The 25,424-nt window shown below is 35.2% G+C and overlaps 1 protein-coding gene across 3 annotated transcripts in view; it reads right to left on the reverse strand.

Moving 5' to 3' along the window:
* The window catches only part of fra (neogenin protein frazzled), a 148,137-nt gene that overhangs the window by 116,178 nt on the left and 6,535 nt on the right, over positions 1 to 25,424 (reverse strand). For all 3 annotated transcript variants that reach the window (XM_081746848.1, XM_081746846.1, XM_081746845.1), the window contains exons 2-4: positions 23,805 to 23,973; positions 14,361 to 14,497; positions 13,190 to 13,354 (exon numbers count right to left, since the gene is read on the reverse strand). In XM_081746848.1, the coding sequence (XP_081602974.1) occupies positions 13,190 to 13,354; positions 14,361 to 14,497; positions 23,805 to 23,973 (471 nt within the window). The remainder of the gene's footprint in view (positions 1 to 13,189; positions 13,355 to 14,360; positions 14,498 to 23,804; positions 23,974 to 25,424) is intronic.

Genomic DNA, 25,424 nt, shown 5'->3' on the forward strand with positions numbered 1-25,424 from the left:
AGGTTTCGTACTTTTTTTTTTTTTACTATGCCCCATCTATTTTAAGACAATTTGCTTTTGGAATATAGAATCTACATAGTTCCTTCTATATTTGAGCTCATTTTCAGCCATCTCCCTCTTGTAGTTTTTGAGATAAGTGGAGGAATTACTTGTTTTTCATTCATTTTCCATTGACATTAATGTCAATGCTTCATGTTCTTTTGACCATGTTTTATCCATTTTAGAACAATGTACTACCATGAGCAAAATAAATGACGCGTCTCTTAATTTTGAAAGTTCGAAATTTCGGAAGGTTTTCCCAGCAGGACAGGTTAGTAACAAACCCGTTTTTAATATTTGTGTTAGATATTAGCTTAAAATAAATAAATTAGAAGCAAAAAACATTAAATCGACAGAAATTTCGAGAATTACCAACTCTGCTAAAGTGGGAAATTTTCAAGAACACGAGGGAATTCTGCAGTTCAACACGAAGCAGCGACATCTATGTCACTGAGAGAAATGTGGATAAAATCTACAAACGAAACTTTTAACGAAATATTTCTAATATGTCTTATTTCGTGCATTATCTGCAAGCTCCAAATATATGAATATATGCCAAGTTTTAACGTAAAGATAGAGCAAAAAGTGGAAATTGTCTATGGAAAAGGACGAATTGGTAGCGCGACCGTAATGAAAAATCGTCTTTACCGTAGAACAGGGTCAGTTCACGTAAGGAAACAAGTAGCTCAGTTAGTTAAAGCAACTAGTCTGTATGCCGAAGGTAGCGGGTTCGAATCCAGATGGAAGTGACGTTGTCATTTTTATTATTATGGTTATTTTATTTATTTTTTATGTGGGAAAGAATCAAATTGTAACATATGTGTAAAATTCATGACGATACCGAAAAAAGAAAAAATGTCGTTGTCGCACTTGCATTAGCATCCCTAATTTTGTTTGCAAAAAGTTTGTAATTATTTCCCCTGTGCTCACTGCTCACTATACGTAATGCTCGCTGGCGCGTTGTTTCCCAGTAAATGTTAATCCTAATTTGGAGAATTTTATAAAGTTTCACAATATTTCTCACTAGATAGTCTTCTATCTACTTGTTTGGATATTTTGATATCAGATTTCCCTATTAAATGTTTAATTTTCCCTAGATGTTTAATTACGGAAAAGTTTTACAATGTATTTGTATTAAATTGAAATTGTTTTGAATTTACCACATGAGATAAGTAGCTCGAAGGAGGAAAACTCAAGTAATTGATATTCTACGTAAAAGCTACCTATTGTAGAATGATGATACTTCTTGCCATCAGTACATAATCTTCACGTTAGAGAGCCAGACAGAAAAAAAATCTGGTTTTTCCTCCCTATGACCACCCATCTTAAACCTCTACATTCCATTGTTCGTCTCACAAAATTTCGGTGCTCCAAAAACATTCAAATAATAATTATAATAATAATAATAATAATAATAATAATAATATAATCCTGAATATGCCATCCTTACATAATGTAAGGATATCTTAGTTTCTTAGTTTAAATCTTAGATATCTTAGTCTAAAGTGCTTTCTTTAGTAATTATTTGAACAACCATGTAGGAGGGGGTACGGCGTTTTATTTTGCCCCTCTCATTTCAGTACCCTTCCAACAGAAAGTAATTTCTGATAAGCAAGGTAGACAAAATGAATAAGAAATATATTTACAGCATCCTCTCCCCTTTCATGATTGGAATATCACGTAGCATTTTTTTATTCTACCAAAGATGGCCCTGTGCGGTTAGGGGTAGGTAACTAAAGAAATACCTAATATATAGCGCCCCTTGATTGTAATATTACCGCTTCTTTATCTGTACGAGGGAGACCCAACAAGGTGATAAAAAGAATAGGAAAAATGTCTATTGAATCCAATGGCGGATCTAGCACAAACTTCTGGGGGGGGGTGGGGGTGAAAGATTCTTTTGATGATGTGAAGCTGTCACAAATTACCACTTAACTAAACTAAACATAATAGTGGGGTGAACTGGAACCCAGTCAGTTTAAATTGATGTAAAAGTTTAATTTTTGGCTTCATATTATAGTTTTGGTTTCAAATGAGAATTTCAGTCCCAGTGGTCAAGGATCAAATCTCGTGGGACTCTTCAGTGTAGGCTAATACGGGCCCCTTATGGGAAAGGGCAAAAATATTACAATGTTTATAACGTTCGAATTTTTCGTCTATTTTAAAGAAATGTTGGGCTTCGTATTAAAGTGTTGGTTCCAAATGGCAATTTCAGTCCGAGTGGACAATTATCAAATCTCGGAGGGCTCTTCGGTGTAGGGGTTTCGGCTTCTTTATGGGACAAGATTCACGTAATTGATATTGCAAAATTGTTATGTATACATTAGTGTAAACTTGCACCATTTGGTTAATTTTACCTCTTATATTTTGCAGATTTCAAATTCCAAGCATAGTTACTTTTCAAAGCTAGAAGGCACTTACTAGTTTCATTAAAAGGAAATGTCTTTTATGAAAAGTTGTCATGGAGTAGATGAACGAACAGGCACCCAAACATTGGTTGAGTCGGACGGTTGAAACTCGTTAAGCTCACTTCAATTATTATTATTATTATTATTATTATTATTATTATTATTATTATTATTATTATTATTATTATTATTATATATAATAATAATAATAATAATAATAATAATAATAATAATAATAATAATAATAATAATAATAAATAATAATAATAATAGAGCATTCATGGGGTTCGTGGCTCGACTCCACTTCGCGCCAAGTGAAATTTGAGGTAGACAAATACCGTGTGCATGGGTATGGGTTTTCTTGGAATTTTCCATTTTCCTCCCACTTTCTTCATTTCATCATTTCATTCATCATCATTCTCCCTTAGCGTAGGTGCATAATCGTGCAACGTAAAACTAGATATTCCATTTAATTTTAATTTCAATAATAATAATAAACAATTAATTCAACTGAAAGAACTGTAATTTATGTTGACGGCAATTATCATAAATATGCAACCATTATAAAAACAATGCTTTGAGTAGAAAGATAATCCTTCCCAAGTGTTAACGAATGCGCACGAGATAAGACATGTCTCGAGAAAGAGACGAGACGCGCTTTGTGACGTCCAAAAGAAGACGTAACAAATGTTTTGGACACGAGATAGCTTTTAAAATGTCTCGTCTTGTCTGGAATGTCTCGAAAACAAAAGTCTAAGTTTTAAAATTATTTTTAAAGATCTATTCTCTCAAAAGTAGCTCTCTGCCTTAAAATTAATAACGGCATTTGTGATTTTTTTTAAAAAATAAACAATGTCTAAAGTTAATAGTTAACTTTTCGAAAAGAAGCTTTATCAAGGGTGAATCTGAAAGATGTCCACAAACTTCGGGAGATGATTCGTGACATCAAAAGGAGACAAATAGCCCTCTTGCAGTTTTCGAGTTCAGCTTCGTTGTCGAGATACAGGGTTGCCAACTGGTCGTGTTTGAGAAACTCACTGGAAATAAATTCAACTCCAAGAATAAGCTACTACAGGTCAATTGACTTATACCATGCTGCAAGGTTAAATATTTGTTTATGAAGTGTGTACAAAATTTGCCAGTGTCCTTTCTGAGAACATCGTCGAGAAAAAGTCACCTCCAAGAATAAACTACTCCCCGTTAATTTTTCTAAGAGAAATATCTGATACTGCAATATAGGGTTGTTAATTAAATATTGATTAATGAAAAATGAACAAAGTTGTTAAAACCATTTTGGAGAAAATAGCTTTTTTCGATTTTCGGCTGTTAATAAACCACATTTATTTTAGGCGGTAGGAAAAAATGGGAAAATCTCCTGTAGGAATACTATGTAAACCCTAAGTTTAAAATTTGGTGTAGATACGTTGAACGGTATGGCCTCTAGGCGAGTGCACAGAAAAGTGTACCGAACGGACGGACCGGAAGGACGGGTATCGAAAAATCACATTTTCGGTATGTAGACGCCATGAAGTATGTAAATCCGTTGAAATCTGAATTTGATATACTATTTTCACAATCACCATATTTTCTTCTCTCTTTTGTCGCTCGAAAAAGAAAAGCCTGAGTTTACCACAAAAAGCTAGGGTGTTTAACAAAAAATATTCAATTACAGGGCCACCGCACTAAACTTTTTCAATTCAATTTCTTAACTGTGTTAGGCCGCAGTTGTTACTGAAGTGTGTATTTGGATAATACGAAAAAAATATATCGTATTATTCAAATACATCGAATGTCAGATTATCGAATAAAAAAACTTCGATTGAAGAAAATCCATACTACAAAACTAACTCACACTTTGAGCACATTTTCATTAGACATATAATAGACCAATTAATGCAATCATTGTTTATGAAATATGAAAAAATCAAATTAGTCATTTTCGAGAAAGTCGTTCAAAAAGAACACGTCAGAAGTAACCTACCTCTTGTGAACTGTTTCGAACAATGAGTTAAGATATACTTTTGCTTATTAATGAAATACTTATTTGCGAAATTTGAACAAAATCGCCTGTCGTTCGAGAAAATTGTTGGGAAAAACCTTGACCCCCAAAATAATCTATCCGTCGTAATTGTTTTTCATAGAAATGACTTATACTAAAATATAGGGTTATTAATGAAATATTTATTTATGAATTATCAATAAAATTGTCCAGGTAAGTTTTGAGAAAATCGTGAGGGAAAAATAACTCCCCGAATAAACTATCTCTTGAGGATTCTTTCAGGGCAAGCGAGTTATTCCATATTATTAGGTTTTTAATGAAATATTTATTTCTGAGTACGAACAAAATTGCTTGATTCATTTTAGAAAAAACCGTGGAGGAAAAACACCCCCAAGAGTAAACTACCCCTCGTATATTTTTTTTTCAGGACAAACGAGTTCTGCCATATTGTTCGGTTATTAACGAAATATGTATTTTTGAAATACGAATAAACTCTTTTGAGTCATTTTTGAGAAAATCGCCCAGACAACACACTCCACCAAGAATAAACTACCCCTCGCATTTTTTTTTAGGACAAACGAGTTATTTATGCCATATTGTTAAGTTATTAATGAAATATTTATTTATGAAATATGAACGAAAACACTTGAGTCCATTTTGAGAAAATCACTGAGAAAAAACTCACCCCTAAGTATAAACTACCCCTTGTAGATTTTTCTCACAAGTAAACCTTACGTTTGGGTGAATCGAGTTGCTGACTGAGACACATATGAGAAAGTAGTACTAAATGTGGTCAGTATTTCAGTGAAGTTTTAGGTGCGAAGCTCCAGGGGTTTAGGAGATACAGCTACCAGAACATCACATGAAAGTACAGAATAGTCTTCATACAGTTGGAGGTAAAAGCTCTGTAAGACCTCTTGTAACGACAAAAGGTGCATAACAAATATATGGGTACATATTAGGACTAGGGGGAAGTCATATAGTAAGGGTATACCTGACGGCGGCCATCTTGAAATCCGCCATTTTGAATTAAGGTTAAGTTTTTAAAATAGGAATAGGGTCATGTGATACATGATTTAAGACTCAAATTTAATCAGAAGAACAATGGTGACGTTAATTTTGATTTACGCGCAATTGGTAAAAAGTTACAGGGAAATTAAATATTGTTGCTGCATATGTATTAGTCCTTTACCCCACCTTGTAAATTTTGTTTTAATGATAATAATTAAATAAAAAGCAGATGGATAAATATTAGGTCTATGGTAAGAGTTGCCTTGTTGACGGCTTTGTTAAATCCGTCATTTTGAATCAGACAAAAGTTTTAAACAAAACGCATAACAGTGACACCTTATTAATAGCAAATTTTACCATAAATCCAACGGTATAACCATTTTTGCTTTATCATTAACCAGCATTTGTTATCGCATAAACAAGTTGCTAATTTAAATAAAAATGACCAAAGTGGAACTGAGTCATAATTGAACTTGGGTCTTTGGTGTTTTCCAGAAAAGTCCTCAATTAGTACAATCAATATGTAATTCAGAAAAGAGTGCATGACTTGCACAAATGCTCTGCTCACAGTGAGCACACCTGACACAGGCAATCGAGTTACACTTGACACATTTGTCGTTAACAATTCCGTCAAAGCAGTAGTCGTAAGAAGCGATCCATTTAACTTTGTGCTGGTTAATGATAAAGCAAAAATTGTTAAAAATGGTTATGGTAAAATTTGCTATTAATAAGGTCTCACTGTTATGCGTTTTGTTTAAAACTTTTGTCTGATTCAAAATGGCGGATTTGAACATGGCCGCCATCAATGCAACTCTTACCATAGACCTAATATTTATCCACCTGCTTTTTATTTAATCATTATCATTAAAACAAAATTTACAAGGTGGGGTAAAGAACTAATACATATGCTGCAACAATATTTAATTTCCCTGTAACTTTTTACCAATTGCGCGTAAATCAAAATTAACGTCACCATTGTTCTTCTGATTAAATTTGAGTCTTAAATCATGTATCACATGACCCTATTCCTATTTTAAAAACTTAAGCTTGATTCAAAATGGCGGATTTCAAGATGGCCGCCGTCAGATATACCCTTACTATATGACTTCCCCCTAGTCCTAATATGTACCCATATATTTGTTATGCACCTTTTGTCGTTACAAGAGGTCTTACAGAGCTTTTACCTCCAACTGTATGAAGACTATTCTGTACTTCCATGTGATGTTCTGGTAGCTGTATCTCCTAAACCCCTGGAGCTTCGCACCTAAAACTTCACTGAAATACTAATCACATTTAGTACTACTTTTTCATGTGTGTCTCAGTCAGCAACTCGATTCACCCAAACGTAAGGTTTACTTGTCAGATAAATGCCTTATACCACAAAATAAGGTTGCTAATTAAATATTGATTTATAAAAAAAAGAAAGAAAACAAGATCGTTAGAGCCAGTTATAAGAAAATATATTTTTTCTATTTTCATCGTACAGGAAACTACCCTTGTTTTGGGAGTAGGAGGGAAATAAAATAAACTATAGGAAATATTATGAAAATCTTAAACTAAAATTTGGTGCAGATAAGTTGAACGGTTGGCCTCTAGGCGAGTGCACAGAAAAGTGTAGCGAACGGACGGACGAACAGATGGGCATGTATCAAAAAATAACTTTTTCGGTATTAGGGGCTATAATACGTGTAAATTCGTTGAAATCTCAAATTTGATTTTTTTTTCGATCACCATACTTTCTTCTCTCATTTGTCACTTCAAAGTAAAAGGAACTCAGAACTACAGATAAGAGACACCTACTTTTACACATAGACATTTATTGATTTAAAACTGTTTTAGTTTGTCATTTCACTTCCAATTGAAAGGTTTTACCATGACGGCATACCAATGACGAGACGGAAGTTTTGAGGAAGTAAATGCATTCAGAAGTCTAGACTACATTACGCATATCAGCCTGTTTTTACTTCTGCAATTATTGACAGTTGTAATTTCGTCCAAACGCTACAAGAAATAATTCTTGGTTGACGTCATTGTGTTACTATTTTAGTATTGTTCTCTTCAAACTTGGTTGAAGTTTTGTCTTAACGGTTATACATTTTTTCTTTCTTATTTCATCGTTACACATAAGAATAAAATGTTCTGGTGAGTGGATAGATTCGAACCTACGAATATTGAGTTTTCATTCTTCCAACACTTTACCAATGGACCAAGCTTTGTCTTCACGTTAACGCACGGTTACGAGTTTATTACGATTAAAATAAAATGGCTGGCTGTTAGAGTTTCCTGCCCAAATATTTCGATAAAAAATTTTCATTGCTTCGTAGATACGTAGAGCAATGTTTAGATACACATTTTAGGAGAGTGCATTTTGGTATATAATAATTTCATGCCAGATAAAAGCTAGATAAGTTTTGATAAAATGTTTCATATGTAGTTCTCAATAATAGGCTTGCTGTTCGGGGTGAAGTTTCAAGGTTCAGCATTGACTAGCAGTTTTTGCTATTAATATCCCTTCTAACAATATTGGCAGTGGACAAAAGTTAGCCCGTGTTGAAGCTTTTTGCTCCTAATTTAATCATTTTACTTTATTATTTAACGAATATATTGAAAATTTTCAGCAGGCACGTATACAGTAATTTATTTCGGAAGGGGCCCGACTTCAATATTAGGATAAATTATAATAAAATTTTAAAAGATAATCCCAAAAATTAGGCAAAATTTACAGAAAAGTTGGAATTTCAGAGGGGGTCCGGACCCCCTGTACCCACCCCTAAATGCGTCCTTGTTTGTCAGTAACGTTTCCTCATTTTGAAACCCTCAAAAACTTCGGATATGTAAAGGGAAAAGAGTTATTTTCGATAACATATCACTTCAAGGAGACGCGACAGTTTTATTGCACATGGTGGTATCCAACGTTCACAAGGGCAAGAATTCCTTCCCTTTTATTCTTTTGCTATTGTGCTCTATCGAAAGGTTAGGTTTGTAAAATATTACTCTTACAAACAAGCGTGATTGGCAGATAGGAATACTGAACAGAACTCCACAGAAATGCATGCTGAACTTACGTTTATAGCTACCCTTTGGTGATTTGGCCTCAAGGTCAATCGAGTGGTAATTCAGTTCCGTCTCTGTTCTTGAGCCATGTTCGTATTACTTCGAACAGTTTTGCTAATGAAAAGCATGCCTCGTAATATAACAGACTTCTTTCGCGTAAGAAATCGAAACTCAGTTGGTCAGAGCAACTAGTCTCTACGAATTAGATTGTTAGTTAGAGCCCAGTACGAGTAAGGGTTTTTATTACTATTGATTGTTTTTATCTTTTTAGGTGAGGAAAAATCAAATTGTGACATCGCGATATCAAATGTATTTGGTTAGGTAACTTTGTCTCAGCTAAACTTTAAACATCAGTAACCGTCGAAATTATTTAACTAACCGATCAGTCACTGAACATTTCAAACACGTCAAACCAGTGGCATAATATGAAAGTTAACCTCTCCTCCGCAGTACTTTGAGGTGCGTGCCAAGGGCCGGGCGACTGCCCGGGGCGCCAGGGAAAGAGGGGCGCCAAAACGAGCCTCAAAAATTAAATTTTAGAACGTGTTTTCTACTGACGTTTTTGGTTTATATTCTTGTAAAGTAGTGGCAATTACATAACCATGGAAGAAGAGAGTTTCATAGTAATAAGGGGGCTGTATCGAAAAATGGAGAGATGGCATGCAGAATAAAGAGTGGCGGGGGTGTAAGTATTGTTTGTTTGTTTGCTTGAGTTTAGCGTTCCATGGTTATGCCTTAATGGCCAAAGGAGATGTGGATACTAATTATAGTGGAATCTGAACCACTTTTGTCGTTCAACAGTAATCCACCGGGAATTGGATCCGGTACCACAGAAGGCAGGCGTGCTAGCCACAAGACCAAGCGGGGGGCGGGGAGTTCGTATTGTTTATAGCGGGCCATATTCTTTGTGAAGTTTTCCTAGGTAATGAATATCTTTTTGAAAAATGGGTTTAAAATATTAAAAACACTATGATAAAATGTAAAATATAGGCTAGTACTAGGGGGAGGGCGCCAAAAAGTCACTTTGCCCGGGTGAAAATTTGGCCTGGTCCGCCCCTGCGTACTTTCTGTATATTTTTGGCCTTGCAGCTTGTGCGGTCCCCACGCCACAGGGTTGCGGGGGCGCTATTTACGCGTATGCTTCGAACGTAATTCAATAACTGCTTAAGAAATTCTACCATCAGCGTGGAAACGGGAATACTTGTATATATTTTTCTAATAGTCCCACAGAACTTTCATCCAGAACGCCAGATGCAATTAAGTAGAAGGAGGATCTGATGTTTCCTAAGTAAGTTCCTTTCAGAAAGTTTGCTATTTCTTTAACGGTGATGTAAATAATTATACTCATCGTTATTAGCCCGACACAAAAGCATCCTGGACAAATCCCTCTAGAAAACTTTATTCTGCCTAATTTTATAAGCGACTCAACGGTGAAACACTTGTTAACGAAAACAATGCTGTGTATACACTGCCTTGTTTCTGACAAAATATAAAGTGTTTTGTAATCTTTAGACACTTTTCATATTCTTTTTGTCACCCTTGGTTATGTAGGATGGCCTCGAACAAATAAAGAAGAGGTAATATTATAGTCAAGGGGCGCAATAAATATATTAGATATTTCTAGTGTTACCTAACCATAACGGCCTAGGGTCGTCTTCAGTAGAATAAAAAATGTTACGTGATATTCCATTCACGAAGGAGGAAAGGTTACTTTAAATATATTTCTTATTCATTTTGTCTACTCTGCTTGTCAGAAATTATATACTTTCTGTTGGGACGGTGCTGAAAAGAGAGAGGGGGGGGGGAATAAAACTTCGTGCCCCCTCATACATTTTAAATTTTGTTACATGGTTGCTCAAATTATTACTAAAGAAAGCACTTTAAACCAAGATATCTAAAGTTATATTATGTAAGGGTAGCATATTCAGGAATAATAATAATAATAATAATAATAATAATAATAATAATAATAATAATAATAATAATAATAATAATAATAATAAATGTCTTTGGAGAGCCGAAATTATGTGACACGAATCATTACATGTAGAGCTTTAAGATGAGTGGTCATAGGAGAGGAAAAAACAGGGTTTTTCTCTGTCTGACCAACGTAAAGATTATGTGCTGAAGTTAAGAAGCATAATCATTCTACAATAGGTTGCTTTTACGTAGAATATCAGTTACTTCAGTTCTCCTCCTTCGGGCTACTTACCTCATGTGGTAAATTCAAAACAATTTCAATTTAAGACAAATACATGTAAAACTTTTCTGTAATTAAATATATATAGGGGAAATTAAACATTTAATAGGGAAATCTGTTATCAAAGTGTCCAAAAAAGTAGATAGAAGACTATCAAGCGAGAAACATTGTGAAACTTTATAAAATTCTCCAAATCAGAATTAACATTTACTGGAAAACATTCGTTATGCACCAGTGAGCATGTAGTGAGTAGTGAACACAGGGTAAATTATTACGAAACTGTTTGCAAACAAAAATTAGAGACACTAATGCAAGTGCGAGAACGGCTTTTTTTTTTTTTTTTTTTGGTATCGTCATGAGTTTTACACATATGTTACAATTTGATTTTTTCCACATAAAAAATAAATAAAATAACCATAATAATAAAAATGACAACGTCACTTCCATCTGGATTCGAACCCGCTACCTTCGGCATACAGACTAGTTGCTTTAACTAACTGAGCTACTTGTTTCCTTACGTGAACTGAACCTGTTCTACGGTAAAGACGATTTTTCATTACAATTGTGCTAAGAATTCGTCTTTTTCCATAGGTAATTTCCACTATTTGCTCTATCTATACGTTAATACTTAGCATAGATTCATATATTTGGAGTTCGCTGATAATGCATGTAATAAGACACATTAGAAATGTTTCGTTAAAAGTTTCGTTTGTAGATCTAATCCAGGTCTCTCTCAATGACGTAGATGTCGCTGCTTCGTGTTAAACTGCAGAATTCCCTCGCGTTCTTGAAAATTTCCCACTTTAGCAGAATTGGTAATTCTCGAGATTTCTGTCGATTTAATGTTTTTTGCTTCTAATTTATTTATTTTAAGCTAATATCTAACACAAATATTAAAAACGGGTTTGTTATTAACCTGTCCTGCTGGGGAAACCTTCCGAAATTTCGAACATATAAAAAAATGGAGATATTTTTTAAAAACTTCAGAATAAAGAGACGCGTCATTTATTTTGCTCATGGGAGTACTTTTGGAATATAGAATCTACATAGTCGCTTCTATATTTAAGCTGCATTTCAACCATCTCCCCCAAAAGTTTGTTAACATCATATTGCAACCGGATAGGTCCTTACGGGAAAACTTTAATCAATCATTTACCCTTAGTAATAATAAAACTCCTCAGAAAACAGTACAAACAAAGAAACATAATGCTGAAAATTGTTTCAATCCGTCAGAATAATGCCCCTTTATGATATCGTTACTCCGATAATTTGGGGCAATTTATTGTAAACTGAGCCACAAGTTGGCAATTTTAATTAAAAACAATAATGATTTAGAGAGCTTAACTTTTGCATTTCAACAAACCAAGAGACTTAACAAAATATATTTTACAGCAGGCAGTAACATAATCCTAGTTTACTCTTCTCGAAAATTAAAAACAAAATACCCAATTTGCTGTATTTAAGTACTCTCTACCAACAATTATTAAACTTGTTACAACGTATGGAACACATAAAAAGCATATTTGCTTTAAATCCATAATAACCCATGCATTCAGCTTTTCATTGCAACTTTCTGTATGTCGGCGTTACTCAACTGTTCTCTTCTGAGCAGTGTTCTATGGTTGTCGTCGTAATTTACAGTTGAACATTTTTATTTATTTATTTTTTTTTTATGAGACTACAATTATTTATCTATATATTAAAATGCTACGTTTATATGTCTTACATGTCTGTGGACGTTCATATTTTTGTGGCCAATCCTGTCGACAGAGAGTTCTCCGGAACCACAGGATCTAGAAAGATGCCGTTTACACTGATAGTTTGCAAATGTTGTGTAGACTGTTCAGTTCCAATTGTATATTTATAAAAATGGCCGTTATTTCTTTATTACATTTTTAGGGGTACATTGGAAGCAGTGATCTTTTTAAAAAAAACATCATATTCTACGAGTTACACATTCCAACAACACTCGTTAGTATATCTGTTCGGCGTTTGTTTCATGGTCAAATGATAATGAAAACAACGGATAACCATTTCTCCACTCTAAGATGAACCTTTATTGTTTGGAATGTTTTGCCCAATGAACATCATATATCAATGACATTACATTAACTGTATGTATTAAAGGTATTTGCTTATTACAAACTGCATGCAAGAAGAAAGTAAACACTGATTCACCCTATAACCAACCAAAACGAGGTTTACGTTGACTGTGAAGTGCGAAATCACTGGGCCAACTCTTAGAGGATTCTATAATCTGTTTAGTTGTTTGAGGATATGGAAAAATAATATACTTTGTAGACTCCGCAGGTTCAGTTAGTCAGTAAAAGAACACCTCTCCTTGCTTTCCTTATTCCAGCTTTTTAATCCGAGAGAAAGTTCCAGTGAAGAACTAAATACAGGGATTGTTATGAATATAAAAAACGAAATCCATTAACAGTTCCATTGAGACCAAAGTAAAACTGAATTTACACTCACCTGATGGTAAAATCCACATTCTGCTCTCGTCCAAAACCATTCGCCTCCCATCTTTGATCCAACTAATATTCGCCGTTGGAATTCCTTGGATTACACAACTGAAATGAGCTGTCTGGCCTGGAAATACTTTTAGGTCTCTTGGCATTCGGTCGAAATCAGGTAACCCTGAAATGAAGCACATAAACGTTTTTTTTTTTTTTTTTTTCATTATATTTACAGTTTTCATTTTATATCATTTTGAATTACAACATCTGTATGAAGGGAAGAAAAGCAATCATCCTAGATATATATAAACACATTATCATTATTTAGGAAAAAGAAGTGACGCATCTACGTATAGCTAGCTTTTAATGTTTATGTACTAAGTAAACCTCAACAGTTACATCCACTCTGGAATCTTGCTCTCGATCAATGCTTCTACTCCGCTGGAAATATAAAATCCAATTATTTCTCCATCAGATAGATGTCATTACTTATACTGTGTGAAAAAGAAAAATTGAGACCATATAACATTCAGAAAAAAAACATCAGATTCCATCACTTTTTATTAATCATTTACCTTCATTTGTGTCTGTCAAGTAACAAGTTGAAGAGAACTGGATTTATTACGTAACGGTTTCCGTATATTCACTTGTAAATTCTTGATCCTGATTCTATGATAAAGCGTATGTAAAAACATTGTTTCCACATTTATTTCACCCTGCGTGGGACTTTGTTCACGTATATATATATATATATATATATATATATATATATATATATATATATATATATATATATATTCATTTAGTTCATATACGAAAGATATCCAGAAAGTACCACACGCACACGCTTTGGTCTATCGCGGCAGTGGGCGCAGCTAAAGCTAAACTAAAGCTACAATACATGTAAAGGGAAAAAGATCCGGTGACACAGTAATAAAAATAGCACTGTCAATGTTCGCAGCGAGAAAAGAAATATACATAGTAATTCTTTTCTTACAACTTTTCTTTTGTGTTCTGTGGTACTATGTTAAGTAATTTCTTTTTCATGACCGCTGCGGATTCCTTTGATCAAATCATGTACACGAAAACAACTATTTTGAAGAACATACTGACATGGAAATTTTCTATAAGTGAATTATACGCACTTACAGATATATACAAAAATTATACACAACGTATATACTTACGTGCCAATGTGAGGGACGCAAACCGACTAACAACGGTTCCCACATTTTCGAACGCAGCTACGCATTGATAGTCACCTTCCAAATGGACGCCGGATGTCACGCCATTGAAGTACAATGATCCATTTGGAAGCTGCGACCTGTAATGCAAAATAACACAATAAAAATAAATCAAATCAATTGGGAATGGTCAAAGAGCATTGCCAAAACGAACATTTTTTTTTTTAAATATTTTTTCTTATTATCTTCTACAGGCATTTACTAATTGTTCTATGTACTTTGTTATTACACTCATTAAACAATTATTTTTTTAAACATGTTTTGCTTAGGAATTCTGCTAAGACGTTCTATGATATGTTATTTTACCAAGACACGTGCTCAAAATCGAGGGATCAAAATTGAAAAATTCGCAAAATATCATCTTTAACTTACGGTTCCCGAGATATGGCTCCTTAAATCTCCCGAAATGAACTTTTTTGACCAAAATCTCGGGAACGGTAAGATTGACGCGAAACATTCCATCACTTCTTTTAGATAGTTCTTGATACTCGATCGAATGGATGGCTCAAAATGAAGAAACACACACACACACACACAGAGAGAGAGAGAGAGAGAGAGAGAAAATGTAGTAACGAACTTGATTGAAAATATTGTGTATTCACAATATTCCTACAGATTGTAATGAATGGTGATGATGATTAAAAAAAACATTCTCGACTTTTTCTAACTGCAGATAAATTTCCTATGAAATCGGCCATCACCTTCTCTCCCCATGCAACCTCTCAGTTTGATGATTGACCTTAAAACGCTCCTTACGCTTATTTACTTATTTTCAAGTTTTCTCCCATTAGCAATGTTGTGCCTTATATCTCAGCAGTTAGCACTTGTGCTGATTCCTCACAAGAGATGATTTATTAGTTGGGAAATCGCATTGTATGCTGCACTTCCATCAGAAAATCAGCCAAATCCTTGGCTCTTTCCACAAATTACGAGGGCCGTCCAGAAAGTAAAGGACATTGCGCATTGCGCGCGACGCCGACCCCTAATCACCGCGGTTGCGTGCGCGGCAGTTAGCTCCTTCCCCCACCTCAGCGTAAGCCGAGTCTCAATGTTGCGCGGTCATGCTACTTGTTTTCGCAGCGGTTCAAAATGGGGGGGAATTGAAAGTTCCCAAAAATGTGAAGTACGGAGTGTCATTCGTTTTGCGCAGAAAATTGAGTCTATTGAAATTTATAGGCACATAAAGATTGTTAATGGTGCTAGTGTAATGAATGAGTCATCAGTGAGGAAACTGTGCATGATGAAGATCGGAAAATGAAATGAAATGAAATCTTTGAGTTTTACGTCCCACGGTTATGCCGGTTAGGCTAAAGGAGACGGTGATTATGAGAAATGAATAAAATGGTGGAATGAAGAAAGTGGGAGGAAACGGGAGAACCCCGAGAAAACCCAAGCACACGGTGTTTGTCCACCACAAAGTTCACTTGGCGGGAGCAGGGTTTGAACCCGTAACCCCAAGCACCAGAGGTGAACGCTCTACCACTGAGCCACCGCAGCCCTAAGATGATGAAGATCGGAGTGGGAGGCCATCACTTGATACAGAAGAACTGAAGGAGAAGTCGAAGAAAAAAATCAGTGAAAACCGACGTTCCACTTTGAGCACGTTACATGCACTGCCAGATTTTCGTATAAGCTAAACAAGCTATAGCTTAGGGCCCCACACTGTAGGGGCCCCCAAAATTTTTAGAGGAAAAAATTTAATATAGATTCCCAAAAATAAGACCAAAAAATAAATAAATAAAATCTACATACAGCAACAGCGTGCTCCTATGATGTACGAAGGGGTTCTACCTGCTAACCTGCTTCCTAAATTATAAGTTAACAAAGAAGAGCTGGACGTATAAAAGGCCCGATAACCTTCAATAGCTTAGGACCTCATCAAACCTAAATCCGGCTCTGGTTACACGAATCTTTTTGGGTGGAAATCAGTTGGCAAAGATGAGGAACTCAAGCAAGCAGTGAAAGCCTGGCTCAAATCTTTGGTGGAAGATGAGTGTAACATCGGCATTGAAAAACTGGTCTCACGTTATAACAAGTGTCTTGACAACTATGGCGATTACATAGAAAAGTAGAGTAAGGTCGTGAGGCTCTCTAAATAACGTTTTGTGCTCATATCTTTTGTTTTCACCTAACCACATCAAAATGTTCTTTACTTTCTGGACGACCTTCGTACATTTTTCACACAAAGTCAAATCAAGTTCGGATATGACTTCCTGAGATCGGAGACGGCAGATAAAAATCATTATTTGATGGTAACAAGTACGGAGTTCAATGGAATAGAAATGTTCTTATCTCAGTATTCATATAAATTGAAATTATATAACACCATTTCGGGGCCCACTGATATTTTCATCGGTAACACATCACCTAATCATATTAGACTCCTTGAAAAAAAAAAATCTTTCTGTGATAGATGCTGTACAAACTTCCAGATAATTTATGATCCCTCTGAAACTTAATTATCTATGCTGGAAGATTGTTACTTTAAAAAAATAAAATAAATAATAAAATCGTCAATTGTTTGTATATTATGCATTAAAGCGTTTCTCTATAAAATATTACGAAAGAAAATACTTGACTTCCAGCAAAACTGTCTGACTGTCTTGCAATCACTAAAAATCTTCTTTCCACCATATTAAATTTACAAAAAATGAAATCTAAGTTTTACGTCGTCCTACGGTTATGCCGGCTAGGCTAAAGGAGACGGGGATGATAAGAAATGTAGGAAACGGTGGAATGAAGAAAGTGGGAGGAAACAGGAGAACCCCGAGAAAACCCACGAACAGTGTCTGTTCACCACAAAACTCACTTGGCGCGAGCTGGGATCGAACCAAGAACCGCAGGCACCAGAGGTGAACGTTCTACCACTAAGCTACTGCGGCCCCACTATTATTAAATTTACACTCTAACATAACTCAAATGTTCTCATTACAGTATCTGATAAAAAAAAATGATTGTGTTATAAGTTATTTTCATGGTTGACTAAAAATTTAACCGTCTGACAATGTACGCGTAAATTTAAAAAAAAATAAATAAATAAAATGAAATTTGAGTTAACGTGCCATGATTATGCCCGTTAGGCTAAGGAAGATGATGATTAAAGGAAGTGAATGATGATGGAAAAATTGTGGAATGAGGAAGTTGGAGGAAATGGGGTACCCGAGAAAACCCACGAACACGATGTGGTTCACCACACAATGTGAATTTGACTGTTTCAAGAAAAAAACAAGGTAAAACTATATAGAAAATAGGTATCCAGAACGTTTCAAAACAACAACAACATTTTGGAAGTGATTCCTAACACCAAGATAACACCAAAAGTTGCACAAATGCTTCCTTTTGGAGTTATAGGCTGCCGAAAACATGAAAAAATGAACTTTACAGGTCCATAGCTCCAAAATTATGGGACCTACCGTAGTCAGGTGAAGACATCACTAAGGAACTAATGTGCGCTATCCAAAAATACATGTTCCAGAATCCTCAAGTACTCAAGAAGCAATTTTTATATAGGAAGTTTGGCTACAGGCATATACTTTGAAGTACTCACCAACTACCTCTTAAAGAATTGTTACGGAAGTACCGCAGGATGATGTCAGGAATCACCTCCCAAACGTTGTCGGTCTTGTTTTGAAACATCCTGTACTTTCCGTATTGAATACGATCTGGGTTTCCATGTAAACTTAGGCTTTAATCAAGTATCAATGCCAATTGAGAAAGCACCATTTCGTTAGGTTACCTAGCTTGGAATTATGTTGGCGAAGTTGTATGAACAAGTTTATGCATTTCCATATTAATGAACATATTTAAGTGATAAATATATATAAAAACAAACATTAAAAAAGACACACGTTAAACTTTTAACGTTAAACATTGGAGAATTGCCATATTTTCATGATTCCATGACAGAAATATAGCATCAAAGCATAAAATGCATTCAATTCGAGCCTACTTTCTACCATATTCGGAACCATAGTTGAATACGATTTGAAATACCAGTTTTCATACAAAAAATTGTGTAGGGGGTGTGTACTCAAATCAGGGGGTGTGTACTCAAATCACATTAATGTAGTAATTTATTCAAGATGCTTTCATGAAATCACAGCTTTAAAAAAAAAAAAAAAAAAGTATTTAGCAGTAGACACATGTACGTTTATTCGAAACATTGAAGATTTTGATTATTTTCATTTTCCCATTAAAATCTACTCAAAAATTTGGGAGTCGTCTTGTATTCGAAGCCATACTACGTTCGTTTTTGTTTTTTTAAGTTGGAATTAATCAGAAAGAAAAAAAAAAGTGACCAATGTCGACAGGTTAATTAAAACCTACTTTTTTTTTATTTCAGAAATTCAAGAAACAACAGCAAATATTCATTCATTCATTCATTCCGTGCGTTGATGCAAAAAACTTTCTCATAAAAACACTCGTTTAAGTCTTTAAAGAAGACTTTTTTTTTTTTTTTTTTTTTTACCTCTGCCTATGCTTATGGTTTTCCCTTCATCCGGCGTGGGAGAAATCTTCCGATCTTCATTAACAAGCAGCAGCGTCACGTGTATGCCACGTCAAGGAATTTGTTTGTATCGCATATTTTCTCAATTAAAAACCGCTTTTCGCCATCTATTACCGTTTATATTCTAACCAGAGGTGATTGATTTCCGCCACTTCCTGTATGAATAGGGACCTAGGCGGGATAGAGGTACCTATTCTTAGAACGCTAAATCGACTTAAAAAAAAAAAAAAAAAAAAAGAGCTTTTCATGGAACAGATTTGAACCCATTACGAAAAGTTTGGAACACTCATTAAAATGTAAGTCCAACTCTCCTACAGCCATAATGCTCAGGGATGTTAACCTCTAAAGTAACTATTAGCTTAGCCAAGTGATTAGCACGTTGACTTTGGAATTGAACATGCCAGTGTCGATTCACGACTTGCTCGTTGAAACTGTTAACTTTTGTGAAACTTAATATTTTAGTTAACCCGTATAATAAAAATCAACGGATAAATATATTTTATTGATTTATTTAATTTAACCTATTAGTGCCCAGAATTCCCCAGTCGTATTTTGAAAAGTTTCTTTTCGCCTATTTGGTCTTAATAGTACTCTAAAATAGATATTAGAATATTTTTTAAAAATATTTATTTTTTTCTTGTTTTTTAGCCCGGAAACTTAAGTTGCCAACACGCACATACATGTTCAAAAAAATAGGGACATTTTGAAAAGTTACAGTTTTCTGGGAGAAAAACATAACTATTAAAATCAAATGAATCCTTTCTTTACAGACCTTCAATTCTTCCTTATGGAGTCTTTCAAATCAATCCAGTTGAGTCTTTCTTCTCAAAACACATTGTAGCCAAAAAACAGCGCTAACTTCGCGTCAATATATCATACAAAGAATACGCAACAATGCTATTACGAAACAGAACCCGAAGTCACTTCGCGGTTAAAACTAGCAATGCCAATCCGTAAGTTTCTGCGCTATGGCGAAAAATTGCCGTGGCAACTGAAGTTGCAAAGGGGACGCAATGGGTTAATGTAATCATCATATCAAACCATGTTCGATAAAACCAGTTTTGCGGTACGAATATTCAATTTCGTTTAATGATAATTGTAATCTATAATATAGTTTAAAGTAATAATATTGGCTTTAACTGCTTTATTACCCAGTTAACGTTTCTATGATGAAATTATATCTAATTTGGACTTCAATACTGATTATGATTAGAATGTAAAAGGTCACTATCTCTAACTGAAATACTGCATCCTCTTCGGAAAGCTCTACCAAATATTGACATTTAATGAGAAAGATCTCATTGCTCGTCGTAAGTTGTTGCAAGTTTATTTAAACTGAACTATCCTAAATCTTTATTAGGATTTGTTATTAGATAGAAAGAAATCTGTCTGGGTGATTTCGAAATATTACAGTCAGGGGAATCGCATATGTGATCGAATTTGAAAGAGGATAGGATGTATGAATGAACAACGTTGCAGCCGACGTGATGCCAACCGCGGGTAGTGTTATTTCCTCCCCTGGTGACCAAAATCGTTTAAATAATGGTAAAAAGAGGACAGGTAATGTCAGTTGATGGAAAGGTAAGTCTCTTAAACGTGTAAGAGATGCTGGAAGTCCATATACGGATGGTAAGAAACTATTTGAACAAACTTTGGAAGCTGATTCCCGACACCGAAACCAGAAAAAAAAAAAAAAAAAAAAAACTCTGAAACTTTGGTCAGTGAGGGATAGTTTCGGCGATATAAGGTGTCGAAATTGTGGGAAAATGAACTTCAGAGCGCTGTAATTCAAAAACAACGCAACGTAGAGAGTGCGTTTAAGAACATGACACTCGAAGTCATACCTGCTCGATTGAAAAATGTATGCTTCAAACCTCCGCAAGATGTGTGCGAGGGATTCCCCAAAGGAACATAGGAACCAAAATCAGAACTCTAACTGTTTCGTATTGAGTGCAGACTGCAAATTTATTTTACATTTTCGGTAGCTAGACTTAATACTGTACAGTACTCTTGCTGGAAGTGTAAAAGGATTGTTGCCAATGACCTTCAGGGCCCCAAAGAACATAAATTTATTATCAACAGTTTCTATATCATCTTTTACTGGCCAAGTAAATGTGTTTTCATACGTTTCCCTTAAGAACTTGGCAACTGATTGATGTTCATCGATTTCAATAATATTAGCTACGTAGAATCTCTCTTCATAATAAACAGTATAATACTGTTCTTTTTCTAAACTTTTAGGAGGTGTTGGTCCACTTTTCAATGTCTCATTTTCTTCCTCTTCACTATGTGGTGAATCAATATCAAGACAAGAATCACAAGTATCATTGTAGGCAATGCTGAAACTATGAGAATCAGATTCAAGATTTTTTTATTTCTTTTTAATCACATTACTTTCTGTTGAAATGCAGGATATTTGTCTTTGCTTGGCATCTTTTTCCTCCCTTTGTAGTTTGCGTTGGAAGTTTTCTCTTTCTTTTTCTCCATTCATCAGACGCTGCCGCAGCTGGTACTTTCATTCCTTTTTTTCCTGCCCAATTTTCTTTTCTTTTGCTTCTGCTCTGGCCAAAATAAAGCTCTTTTGAAAGGATAGCCAACACCTGAATCAGTGATTTCACCCGCAGGCAAAGATTTTGTACTGAAAGGAACAACATTTTCTTGATGAGTAAATAGACTACATAGTATCAACCTGTGTCACTGTAACAACTTGATTGCCACTTATATAACTAACATTGGAATCCTGAACAACAAATTTTGTCTCTACACTTTCTGCTCCCTTAGGTGTCTTGTGTTATGGTTGGCAAATTCATGTTTTTTCTATTTCAGCAGAGCAATGAGGTTCAAATTCCTTTTTATTAGATGGAAATTGTTTATTGGTTTCTTTTCGTGGGTCTGTAATGGTTGCGTTTTTAACTTTCCTCCACACATTGTACAATTCTTGAGCACTTTCAGCACCATCCCACTCAGTGCCATCAATGATTTTGTCCTGAAACTGAGTCAATAATTCTGGAGAGTTAAAGGACTCCATAACTTCTAATGAAATGCAGAACCCCTGAATGTGATTTTCTACAGCTTACACCAGTGTTCAACATGCTGGATCTAGTAATTGACAATGATATGTCAATTACTGGTATACTTGCATATTTTAACCTGATATTTTTTCATGTACATTATTAATGCTTGTACTTGCTTCTAAAAGTGTGTCATGTATTGAACCTTACACTTGCTGATAAAACTAGTAATTGGCATAGTGTGTCAATAATTGGAAAATTATGACTTTTTTTTTTTTGTTCCAGTGAGTGACATCCCCCCTTGAACAAACAATTATTTTCTACTAAATATTTAGTTAATAATGTGACCAACGCTCTCTAGCACTGATCTATCAATCTACAGTGATGTAACGTCAAAGATGGTTACAAAGAGTAGTGAATTCAATTGATAGCTTCTTTAACATTATCAGGAGCGGAATTCATAGTACTTAGACACTTCCTTGCAGCACCATGTGACTCAACAGAAATAAACGAGTAGGACAATCTATTGGGTAGAACATTAATTACCAAGGCATAGAGAAGTCTGGTGGCTACTAACAGACGGCAGTAAAAGAACTTCCACTTCTTTATAATCTTATTATAAGACAACATTTTCAAAAGGTGTCATTACTGGGAGTGTTACCCTAACATCATTTGATAAGAAGTCATAGTTTGAAACTGAAAAAGTAAATTTAAAGCCTATACATAATCAATATAAAGTTTTTTTTAGCTTTCTGTAAACTTGGATTGTTGTAACTTTGTTCGACGGAGCCATTCAATTATTCATTACTACACTGCTTTGTTATGGAATGCACAAAGAAGAATTAATGCATGAAGGAAACTGAATTATTAATGACTTTTTTTTTTTTTTTTTTTTTGGACGGTACTTCTAAATGATGCTCCTCGCCCCTAGCAAGTAAACTGTCGAGAATTGCAATTGTAAGACAAATTAAGATTAAAACGTGTATTTGTTCTGATAATATAAATATTGTAAAACTTTGTGTATTTTTGTCTCATATATAAGGAAGAGGTAGAGCTGTTAATAGAAAGAGCGTCCGGAATCGACTCCCACTACCAGTATTTTATTATAAAAAGTTCCTCTATAAAAGTATTTTTTACAAAAATACTATACAAATTGATTTCTCTATAATCAGGGTGAGTAAAAGGTAGTCTTTGACCGAGTGGTCGCAGACAGGATCTCCAACAGAGCCCCGTAGCAGGCTAAGAGGAGTGGATTTAAGGAACCAATGCTCCGTAGCAAGCAGAGGTAGGTTAAGTTGCCAACAGAACCCCGTAGCAGGCTAAGCGGCTGAGGTTGGGATTCCCAGACAGAGCCCCGTAGCAGGCTAAGCCAGGAGATAGGATAGGCGTAGTCCCGTAGCAGACTAGAGGCCTGGGGTTAGGTTACTCCAAGAGTCCCGTAGCAGACTAGAGGAGGGTCACCAGAGAACTGGTACTGAGCTGGGTTCTTCTGCCCAATTTATAGCGTCCCTTGGGTGGCGGTGGCGCTGCTGCTTCAATTTCGTCTTCTGCTCCGTGGGAGGGGCTAAATGTCGTCTGCAGGTGATTGCAGGTCCCCCTGGTGGAAGTTTCTCTTGATGAAGCACGAGGTAGTGTTTATAAACACTTGATGCGTGGATTTGTTTGTAAACAACTTCACATGGGATATTACAATATACAACGTACTGCAGTATATGTACGTTGTATAGATACATAAGGAAATGTACAAGTATATTTAATTGCGGCAAAGATCAAATTTGCTCCTATAAAGCACGTATCAATACCTCGGTTAGCATTACTTTGCCCATAATACCACCTAATGTACATCTAATAAGTAGAAGAGATACCTACCGGTAAGGGTCATTAATAAGATTGAGTGTATGTCCATCTTTCAACTTCCATCTGATAACTGGTGAAGAACTTCCTCGTGCTATGCAGTTTAAAATGGCTTCTCCTCCTTCCACAACAACCGTGTCCTCAGGTTCCACTTCGAAGTGCAGAAATGATGTTAAATTTACACCTACAAATAATAATAATATTAAAAAATAGAAATAGAGAAGAAAGACGGAAAGCAATATCCATACTTCCATTTACTATATATATATAAATAAAATGTTTTATATTAAAGTATACATTTAGATGCATGATTATTTGTTTAAACAAAAATAAAGCATTTACCTCGTCGGAATGTTTGAAAATGCTGACAAATTTTGCTGACTTTATTCATATCAACTTCATGGAGCACGAAAAAGATATCTTCGCCATTTAAGTCAATAGTTTTATAAGCCTGTCCAGAAGTAGCAGTTCAAGAAATATTCCCACAGTAATAATATGCTTGCCAAAGTTAACAGGAATGTCAGTGAAACACAACAGCTTCTTCAAACGCCACGACGCACCACACAGATACTATATATATATATATATATATATATATATATATATATATAAAACGATGATCATACCTGTTGTTCTATATGGTTGCGAAACACGGTCGCTTACTCTGAGGAAAGAACAGACTGAAAGTATTTGGAAACAAGATCCTGAAAAGAATATTCGGACCAAAACGGAATGGGAGTGGGGAATTAATAACGAGAAACTACATAATTTATACCGTTTAACAAACACTGTTAGAGTCATCAAGTCTAGGAGGCTCAGGTGGGCAGGTCATGAAGCCAGAATGGGAGAAAGTAGGAACGCTTTCAAAGTTTTAACTGGAAAACTAATTGGAAAACGACCATTAGGAAGACCTAAGCATAGATGGAAGGACAAGATCTCGCAGGAACAGGAATAAAAGTAGAAACTGGATTCAGTTGGCTAAGGATAGAAGTCAGTAGAGAGCTTTCGTGAACGCGGCATTGAACCTTCGTGTTCCAAAGGCCATAACAAAAAGCAATTCTAACTTCTGTCTGCTGACTATCTCTCAACAATTTCAAGGTAACTATGGTCGGCGTGGGAAATAATGGAACTGATTCTATTAGGACGAAGATAAGAACACCATCAACGTCACGACGAGAGATAATCTCCACCACTCATACGTGGAGAACACAAAGATCTATGCTCCTTCAAAGGATACTTTAAACAGGCACTCACTTACTCTTCGGAATCGTATATATATTGTTGAAAAACCATGTTAACGGTCGAATTTTCCATAACAGCTGTCAACACTGTCGTGACATAGTAAATAAAAAGTTGCAGTCACGGTAGGACAAGTTTAATACAACAATGAATAACAATAATCACGGTTGAAGAAGTTGGCTGGAAGACTGAAACTATATTTTGGCGCCTACATTTTTTTTACACTACTATTTCAGTTTATACCTGCTAGTTGTTTTAATTTTTATGTTCCTCGGGGAATTAAAAACAAATTATAATAAATCCGATATAAAATTCAATGCTTTTAATATTACCTTGAATCTTAACATCAATGCCCCATCATTAGAGGATTTCGATTCATCCAGAAAAGTGAACGCC

The sequence above is a fragment of the Thermobia domestica genome, chromosome 18 (genome assembly GCF_964235325.1).
Source record: "Thermobia domestica chromosome 18, izTheDome1.hap1.1, whole genome shotgun sequence".
Lineage (NCBI taxonomy): Eukaryota > Metazoa > Arthropoda > Insecta > Zygentoma > Lepismatidae > Thermobia > Thermobia domestica.